This window comes from Labrus bergylta, chromosome 22 (genome assembly GCF_963930695.1).
Source record: "Labrus bergylta chromosome 22, fLabBer1.1, whole genome shotgun sequence".
In the NCBI taxonomy this organism is placed as follows: Eukaryota; Metazoa; Chordata; class Actinopteri; order Labriformes; family Labridae; genus Labrus; species Labrus bergylta.
Window position 1 is genome coordinate 6,721,346 of NC_089216.1, and position 9,699 is coordinate 6,731,044.

Here is a 9,699-nt window from a genome sequence, read left to right on the forward strand (position 1 = left end):
TAAACTGCGTGTGTTAACATAAACTTCAGTACAGTTTGATTTCACAATAACAGTGAAGCAAGTATTCATGAAATGTTTCAAACTGGCAACCATATCATCAACAGTGACACTGAAAGTCGTTTCTTTCCCAAATGGCTCCGGAGAGAGACAAGTTTTTGTTAATATACCCCCGAGGGTTGACTCAGTATGTTTGCTCATTATGGCAAACTTATTTAAATGTTGACAACAAATACATTCTGAGGAAAGGGTGCCGCTCTTGTTGCGTGGCAGAAGGTGACTGTCTTGTGCGGTGTATGTTGTTTCTATAGTGTCTGAGTCTATGTGGCTGTGTTTCTAAATGTTTTTAAAATTGTTTTCACCTGGCTGCAAACCAAATTTCCCCTCGTGGACAATGAAAATAATAAAAAGCTACCTGGATAGCATCACTACTAGCCCTTAGAAATCCAAACTTTGCAGATTTAAGGGGTTAGAAGCAAAATGTTATTGTAGAATGAAATCATAAATATCTTAAACTCAAATTATAGACATGTCTAAAGAGAATTACTTGAGTTTTACACAACATATTTTACAATTGATTTCATGAAAATGCAAAATTCTGGTAATCAGAAAACAGTCAATGTAAAGAAAATCTAAAAATGTTATTCCGTGTTGTCTCATTACCATAAGTATACATAGTGTGGCGGTCATGATAAATACTGGAGCTGAAGGTCAGGTGAAAGGTTGAGAACTACCAGAGGAAGAGCAGATATGGAGACACGAGAATAAAGAGACATGACAAGACAAACATGTAAGCAAAGTATTTTTTAATACAACATAATGAATCTACAGACGCTGCTTTGATTAAAGAAATATTCTTCAAGGAGTACAGGGGAAAGTTGTGCATGATTGTGGAATACAGGAAGGATGTTGTGGGAAATTTTGCTTATTTTTATCAGCGAAAATGTCAGTATATCTTCTGTTATATGGCTTACATGGATAATAATCATTTTAGAAGGCGTCCTACATAGGCCTCTAATTATCCAAAGAATCCCGCACGAGGCTCTCATTTACCGAAGCGTCCCGCACAAGGCTTGCAGTGTCCGAAGCGTCCCGCACATGGCTGGCAGTGTCCGAAGCGTCCCGCACTAGGCTCGCAGTGTCCGAAGCGTCCCGCACTTGGCTCGCAGTGTCCGAAGCGTCCCGCACGAGGCTCGCAGTGTTGGAAGCTTCCCGCACTAGGCTCTCAGTGTTGGAAGCGTCCCGCACGAGGCTCGCAGTGTCCGAAGTGTCCCGCACTAGGCTCTCAGTGTTGGAAGCGTCCCGAACGTGGCTCGCAGTGTCCGAAGCGTTCCGCACGAGGCTCTCATTTACCGAAGCGTCCCGCACGAGGCTCCCAGTGTCCGAAGCGTCCCGCACGAGGCTCCCAGTGTCCGAAGCGTCCCCCACGAGGCTCCCAGTGTCCGAAGCGTCCCGCACGAGGCTCTCAGTGTCCGAAGCGTCCCGCACGAGGCTCTCAGTGTCCGAAGCGTCCTGCATGAGGTTCTCATTGTCCGAAGCGGCCCGCACGAGGCTCTCAGTGTCCGAAGCGTCCTGCATGAGGTTCTCATTGTCCGAAGCGGCCCGCATGAGGCTCCCAGTGTCGGAAGCCCACTGCACGAGGTTCTCATCGTCCAAAGCGTCCTGCACGAGGTTCTCATCGTCCGAAGCGTCCTGCACGAGGTTCTCATCGTCCGAAGCGTCCTGCTCGACGCTCTCATCTTCCATGGCGTCCTGCTCGACGCTCTCATCTTCCACGGCGTCCTGCTCGGTGCTCTCATCTTCCACAGCGTCCTGCTCGACGCTCTCATCTTCCACAGCGTCCTGCTCGACGCCCTCATCTTCCACAGCGTCCTGCTCGACGCCCTCATCTTCCACAGCGTCCTGCTCGACGCCCTCATCTTCCACAGCGTCCTGCTCGACGCCCTCATCTTCCACAGTGTCCTGCTCAAGGTCCTCATCTTCCACAGCGAGAGCCCTCGGCTCTAGCTTTTCAACAGCAGCATCAGCATCAGGCTTCGGCACATCAGAAACCATTACGTCATGCTGGGTTGAATGAATAGCTGTTGTGGATAAATTCATGATCAAACATTAAGGGATTTCAGTTCAGACAAAGAATTCAAGTGTTTTTACTTCGAAATAAAATCTTATAGAATAGTTAAAAACCTGAAATATACAAAAAGAGTTTTACTTAAAACAAAAATCAAATATAACGTCAGACACATCCTACATCATTTTTTTTTCAAATTCATGTTCTTACCTTGGGCTGTTGTAGTTGTATTGGGCATTGTTGTCGGTGCTGCACTGGTTACAGCCACAAAAGCAGCGACCAGAAGCGCGATTTGGATCCTCATGTTCTGAAAGAAATAAAAATGAAATGAACAAAAAGACATGCCAAGTGCTGCGTGTTTTTACCAAGTATAAATGTTGAGCAAAGAGTCACATAAAGATATCGCACTCACCAACAGTTTCCAGTGACTCCCAGTACGAGGAACTTTAAGTCGGTTCAGAGGTATTCTGGCTTTCCAAGAGACAAACTTGAAATATATGCGCTTTTAAGATAAACATGTTTGTTTAGTGACTGTGACTCAAAACAAAAGCTAGTCCAATGAAAAGTGTACAAATATTTGTGCTGCTCTGTGAGAAATCGATGCTCCAAGGCATTAATGGTCAGTGTGACCTCAGGGCACGGTCACACTGACCATGAGATGAAGTGCGTGTTACCAACTCCTCAGTAAGGAGAGTAGCTATTGGCTGTTTGACTTTTGGCTTTTTTTCAGTGTGTGTGAAGACGTTCCCAGACTACAGCAGGCTGTGAGATAACAGCCTAAGGTGCTGATTGTTGATAAATACAGTATGCAGACAAGCTGAGAGAGAACGGGGAAAAGTGGAAACGGCCGTTTGACTGGATTATGTATCTACCCTCCCGGGCATAAAGACTTGATCCATATCGACCGTAGATATTAAAGTCCATACAGATCACGAACTGTGTTACGCTAAGAGTAAATACCAGTAGATGTGCCATGGCTGGCATTCCGGTGTGTGTGTGTGTGTGTGTGTGTGTGTGTGTGTGTGTGTGTGTGTGTGTGTGTGTGTGTGTGTGTATGTGTGTGTGTGTGTGTGTGTGTGTGTGTGTGTGTGTGTGTATGTGTGTGTGTGTGTCAGCTCCTGCCTGCAACATGCAAACAGAAGAGGAGCAGCAGGTACACCATACGCGTGTAAAACTCCTCAAATAACAAATCCCACGATATTCTGTACACAGTTGATTATATTTTCATTGTAAAACTCTGTGATTCCGTCCGGTTTAAAAAAATAAAAGAATTTGTAACTCACTGTATGTTGTGTCTTTTTTTGGGGGGATTTGAGGAATGCCACCTTATAGACCAGCTATCCTGTAGAGGTTGTTGCTTTATTACGTTCAGCATGTTTGTTGTTATGCATCACAGACAGCAACAAGCTACAATACAAAAAGCTAAAATCAGCAATCATGTAATGAAATCAGATTTCAGCAGTTGGACAATTTTTTTAGGTGTGTGTGTGTACCTTTGCTTGTACCCTTAGTGTACCCCAGGCCAACTGTGTGTGACCCCTTTGGAGGTAGGTATGTCTGTGTGGCCTCTGAGACTTGTGGGGATTCTGTCTGCCACCCAACCTCATCATGGAACCTTGGAACACTTGTTAGGATACTGGAGCTTGTTGTCTGTGTAATCTGCTGTGATGTACTCAGAAAAAAAGAGACAGAAAAATAGCAAATTTAGCTTTACAATCTAACATGATTCAGAAATGCACTGTTCTCTTCTTGTTCATAGCTAAATATTTAGACCACACATCTTTCAAAACAAAGTGCCTGCTGCACACATCTTTACATTTCTCGTGTTATTAAATAGCCTATATATATATATATATATATATATATATATATATATATATATATATATATATGTATACATATGTATATATATGTATATATATGTATATATATATGGGTTAACCTGTTCTTTTGCAGTTAGTGCTATGATTAAACAACACCACCTGAACACTGGCCGAGATGTTTAGATCAATTATCAATACTTTAGCAATGGTCTGGCTTACTACATCGATAAAAAATCACCACGTAACAAACAGTTTTACTCAGAAGTGGATAAGAGGATAACAACAGCTGTGTTAGCCGGGAAGTTAGCAGAGTCTTATAAAGCTCAGATACTGTAACAAAGCGGATTTTACATTCATCAGACCGTTTTTTTTAAATTTAAGACAGTTGCAAACTATTTGTTTACTGTTGTCAAATATTTGTTTTTTGCTACATGTAGCTCATTTTCCTTCAGGCACAGAGCGAGTCTGCAGATGGACGGGTTAGCTAGGAAAGCAGCTCAGGTCAGGCTTCTCATTCAGAGCTGATGACTGTTTCTTTTAACCGTACAAATGACATCTTTCATTGGCAGACTTTATCAGCTGAAGCTAGGTAACTTAATAAGCTAATGTTAGTACCATGGGTTGATTTAAACTGTAGTCTGTATCGAGAACACATTATCAGGGCTGCTCGTGGTACAGTCTCTAAATGTAGTATGGGAGGTAGAGCCTTTGATTATCAGGGCTGCTCGTGGTACAGTCTCTAAATGTAATATGCGAGGTAGAGCCTTTGATTATCAGGGATGCTCGTGGTACAGTCTCTCAATGTAGTATGGGAGGTAGAGCCTTTGATTGTCAGGCCTGCTCGTGGTACAGTCTCTAAATGTAGTATGGGAGGTAGAGCCTTTGATTATCAGGGCTGCTCGTGGTACAGTCTCTAAATGTAGTATGGGAGGTAGAGCCTTTGATTATCAGGGCTGCTCGTGGTACAGTCTCTAAATGTAGTATGGGAGGTAGAGCCTTTGATTATCAGGGCTGCTCGTGGTACAGTCTCTAAATGTAATATGGGAGGTAGAGCCTTTGATTATCAGGGCTGCTCGTGGTACAGTCTCTAAATGTAATATGGGAGGTAGAGCCTTTGATTATCAGGGATGCTCGTGGTACAGTCTCTAAATGTAGTATGGGAGGTAGAGCTCCTTTGGAATCATCATCTACCCTTCAGGGTCCGGGAGGCAGACACACTCTGTGCTTTTAAGAGTATGGGTTAAAATGTTCCTTTTTATAAAGCTTATATATGAAAAAAAAATCTAAATCACACACTATAATATGTTTATTTTAATAGTTTAGTTGACACTAAAAGTTATAGCTCTGTGTTTGCCAAAAACAGGAAGCGCCTCCAACAGTTTTTTTTAACTCAGAAGCCAGAATTTGTTAAAAACTTTTTTGTTTTTATTCTGTTTGTACAAACAAACTCGCCTACTTCATAATTTTTAAGAGAAATGTTCATCTGTCGTAAATGATATTTTAAACGTAACAAGGTTAATGAATCATAGACGCCGAAAAACTAGCTTTTCTTTCCAGATATTTGTTTACTAACTGTCCGTTCTCTTCGGGGGCCCTGAGGGTCTGGAAAATGGGCGGATTTGTCACTCAGAAAGCGGAAATAAATATTTATTCTTGAGTTTATCTGGTCTGTGTTTGTTGTGTTAGGAATACAGAACCTGTTATCAGAGTCAGTTAAACACTCCTCCAAGGCCTCTGACAAAAAAGTGACCGTTCACTTACATTACTTGTTGCTGATCAGGTGTTACATAATCGTGTCTCAGTAATAACAGAACTATTTTAACAATCTAATGATTCAAAAATATATAACACTGAGAATGAGACAGATTTGTTGTAGTGAACGCAGTGATCTTTCCCTCCCACACCTTGAATGTCTGTTCTTTCATTATTTCACTTTGAGCAGGTATCTCCAGAAAGAAGTGTGGAAAGCTTTAATGGACGTATTAAGGAGAGCTTCATGAAAGAAAATAAAGCACTAATTTGCTTTGATCTTGGAGATCTCTCTTAACACCATGTGGCCCCAAGAACAAGTTAACCAGCATTTCATGCAACTGGTACTTTGCTTCCTGTATTTGGCTTTGTTGATTTTGAATAGCAAACAAACAAACTGTGCTGTCTCTCTCCAGCTGTCTGATCAATAAAAACGGCAAAAGAAAAGTCCTAAAATAATCTTAGAAAAAAAAGAGGATGATATATTTCTCAGAGCAGAATGAAGCTAATCAAAAACTAGCTGGAGATTAAAACACTTAAGGTGAAACATCACACACAGTTTAGACACCTTATTTATTTACAGAGGTCTATTGTAACTCCAGTGGTGCTTTGTGCCTCTGACCTGTGACCACAAGAGGGAGACATGCCTCTGGTAGTGAGTCAGAACTCACACATACACACTATATATATATACACACACACACACACACACACACACACACACACACACACACACACACACACACACACACACACACACACACACACACACACACACACCCCCACACACACACACACACACAGCTAAAGACTTTTATTTCTTATTTCTGCCACAGCTGAAAATTAGCATACAAACTGCAGGAGCCTGGCATGTAAATAAAAATGTAAAGCCTAATAAATACTGAACTCACTACTTTGCTCTGCACTTGTTTACATATGATTGAAGAGATATAACAATAATATCAAGATTTAAAAATATAAAAAACTTCTAAAGTCCATAAACTCGGCTGAAAATGCATAATGAATTCTAAAATGTATTTTTTGTTCTGTATGTTTTTGTATTCGTATTTGTGCAGAGGAGTCAGTGTCGAGCTAGAGCGAACATGATGCGGGGTCATAGGATGTGGGGGTGGGGATGCTCTGAAAGGCTAGTGTTGGGGTCTTTAAAAAGGTCCTTGCCTTTTTGAACTTTGAGTTTATTTGATGTTCAAATGTTTCCCAAACAAGCTTCGATGGCTGCTGATAAAATATAAGGTGCTCTTCTTTGGAAAACTTTCTGTATTCTCACACTTCTCTAGTTGGAGTTTAGCCTGTCTGCCCGGTCTCTGAGCAGAGAGCAGAGGGCAGAGGTCGCGGCAGAGGGGCCAGACGTGACCTTTAGAGGGGGTTTCCTCAGCTGCAGGGGGACTCAAGAGTGTCAAAGGTCACAGTGAAGACTACTGGAACAATATGTGGGTCTGGGTGTGTGCTGATTTTTAACGGGTCTGTACTTTGTAGGGAGAGATGGAAAAGATATTCATAATCAAAATATTTCATTAGAAGTAAAACTTCAGCACGGAAATAAGAATATGCAAGTTTTATTGAGTATTAAAATGAGTATATGCAGAAATCTGTCTTTGTGACTAATTTAAATATTATAATAACGTGTTAAAGCAGAGTTAAGCTGCTTTAGTTGGTTGAGATACAGGACGGAGACAAATGCTTATTTTCATAATGAATATATCTGAAGATTCTGTTTGCAATTGATTGGTTTGTAAACTTTCAGAAAAAGAGAGAAAGTGAAAAAAACACCAGCAAAGTGACTTCAGCTTTCTTTGTGGTTGTTCATATTTATTTGTTGTTGTTTATCTTTCTTTGCAGTTTGCTTTGTATAATCAGTACACAGTTCAAAGTTCTTCAGCCACACTAGGACCTGTTTAAGATTCTCATTCATATCTATCCATCTCCACAGACGCCTTCTGTTTGTGTTGGATCTTTAAATATTTTGTGTGTTTTTAATGCCCTTATATTGGGAGAGAGGAAAGTGGATGGAGAAGAAAACTAAAGAGTAAGAGTGGAGAGTGAGGAGTCAGATCCAGGCCGCCCCCTTCAGGGACTACAACGCTGTGTACATGGGGTGCATGAGCCAACCGCCCTAACCAGCCCCAAATAACCATCTATTTGTAAAAAATGAAAACGGGCCTTTTGAGATTATCTGGAAATGTTCGAGCAAATAGAAAGCAGCCAATATAATTAATGATTCTTTGGAGTTTGTATTATTTAAAAAAAAAAAAAAAAAAAAGTTGTGCAGTCCTACTACTGCGGTTAAAAACATTTACATTATAGTATTGTCAGATTTTAACAGTTTATTGTTTGTGTTTGTTTTTAAAATATTGCTTAATAGAGCTTTAAATTTACAAGTATGAAATTATTATAATTTTTGTTACAACTCGATTGCGATTTGATGCCACATAACCGACAGCACTTGAAAGCAGCAATGCCTGGAGTCCGCCAGGAGACGACACCGCGCATGCTCAGAGCATCCTCCGCCCGGTCGGCATGGTGAGAACCGCAGCAGAGCAGCAGCGGGTGATGCGCGGACAACAATCTCTCCACCGCAGTTTCTATGTAGCTGAGCAGAGTGTGTGAGGACATTTTTTTTTTTTTTGACTCTGCAGGTTATCTGCCTGCCACCCTCCTCCCCTACCACCACCACCTCCTCCTCCTCCTCCTCCTCCCACCGGCGGCTCTTTCGTGGGAGGAGGGGGAGGGAGATAGCTTAAGGAGGAGGAGGAGGAGGAGGAGGAGGGGGTGGATGCAGCCTTATCAATAGCAGGTTGCCTCTGATGATCCAGTTCAAACTAGTTCTGCTAAACGTATTCGACGATGACACCGAGATTTAAGACATTTTCAGAGTTGCAGCCAAAAGCTCTTTTCCCTGAAAGCAGAAGGAAAACTTTACACCATCATTTCAGTGGAGATATTGGGGCGCTATGACTGTGCTGTAAAGTCTTTTTTATGAACATGTAATACATTATATGGACATAAATCATGAAGCTTTCACATATGACATGACAGCACTTCGGTCCATATACTTTTTTAACTCTATAATAATAGTCTCTGTTAATCATAGGGAGTGTCGTGGGACAACAAAGAGACTGGTCCACCACCAGCATCCCCATCACACGTCGTGCGTAAAGCCGGCGTTATCGTCGCAGTGTCGCCGCTTGGTGCACGGTGCAAGTCGCCGACAGCCTGAGTTAATGTGAGGGATTCAGGGGGATTTCAGAAAAAGAGATAATATCACCGTGTTTTACAGGAGTGATAGATGGCAGGAGCAGCGGAGGGGGAAAGCCGTGGAGGAATCACTGCAGTGCAGCAGAGCTGTCAGTCAGCAGACAGGAGGAGGCTGCACTCAGCCCACTGCCAGCCTGCAGCCAGTGCGCACACAGGAGGGCGAATATCAGCCGGATATGAGGCGTTCATAGTGTCCAATTTAACAGCGAAATGTAGACAGGGTGTGTGTGTGTGTGTGTGTGTGTGTGTGGATCTTTTCTGTTCAGCAACACATTCTCGGTCCGGCCTTTTCAAATGCGCAACAGAAATAAATTCGCCGATATGACGCATTCAGGAGACTCTGACAGTCACCAAAGCAACACCTCGAATCAAGCCAAGTGCGAAACAACTTCGATAATTTACATTCATTCAATCGCCGGTGTTTCTCTTTAAGATCGCCCTGTTACTGCATAAGGGATTTCCTCTTGTTTTGACGCATCGCCCCCGCTTTACCTTTGCGCTCTAGTGCTGCATATCGCGTCCTTTACAGCCAAGGTATCTCAACAAAACCGGGGATCCTCCTCATTCAAAGACATAATGAAGAAGAAGAAGAAAAAAAAAACCTTCCAGAAACAACCTCGCTACGCAATCTCACCATCACACCCCCCTCCTCATGGGTCCACATGATAATCAAGAAATACACACGTCTCCGGCGCACACACACACACACACACACACGCACAAGCCTGATGAGATGCAGAGAGAGGACCTAAGTCTGTCTCTCTCCCTCCCTCCCCCCCCCCCCCA

General features: G+C 42.5%; 1 protein-coding gene across 2 annotated transcripts; it reads right to left on the reverse strand.

Annotated features, from left to right (window-relative positions):
- Nucleotides 1-786: 786 nt before the first annotated feature.
- LOC114917153 (germ cell nuclear acidic protein-like) lies at nucleotides 787-9,625 on the reverse strand. Of its 2 annotated transcripts, XM_065950227.1 has the most exons (6): nucleotides 9,406-9,625; nucleotides 3,559-3,727; nucleotides 3,349-3,472; nucleotides 2,478-2,567; nucleotides 2,276-2,372; nucleotides 787-2,078 (listed from the first exon to the last, which is right to left on the reverse strand). In XM_065950227.1, exons 5-6 carry the CDS (start codon nucleotides 2,367-2,369, stop codon nucleotides 1,012-1,014), a joined length of 1,161 nt encoding a protein of 386 aa, XP_065806299.1. In that variant the 5' UTR covers nucleotides 2,370-2,372; nucleotides 2,478-2,567; nucleotides 3,349-3,472; nucleotides 3,559-3,727; nucleotides 9,406-9,625; the 3' UTR covers nucleotides 787-1,011. The 2 variants fall into 2 exon arrangements, with proteins under 2 accessions (XP_065806299.1, XP_029134393.2); XM_029278560.2 differs by lacking the exons at nucleotides 3,349-3,472; nucleotides 3,559-3,727; nucleotides 9,406-9,625 and having other exon boundaries at nucleotides 2,478-3,311.
- Between the last annotated feature and the right edge of the window lie 74 nt (nucleotides 9,626-9,699).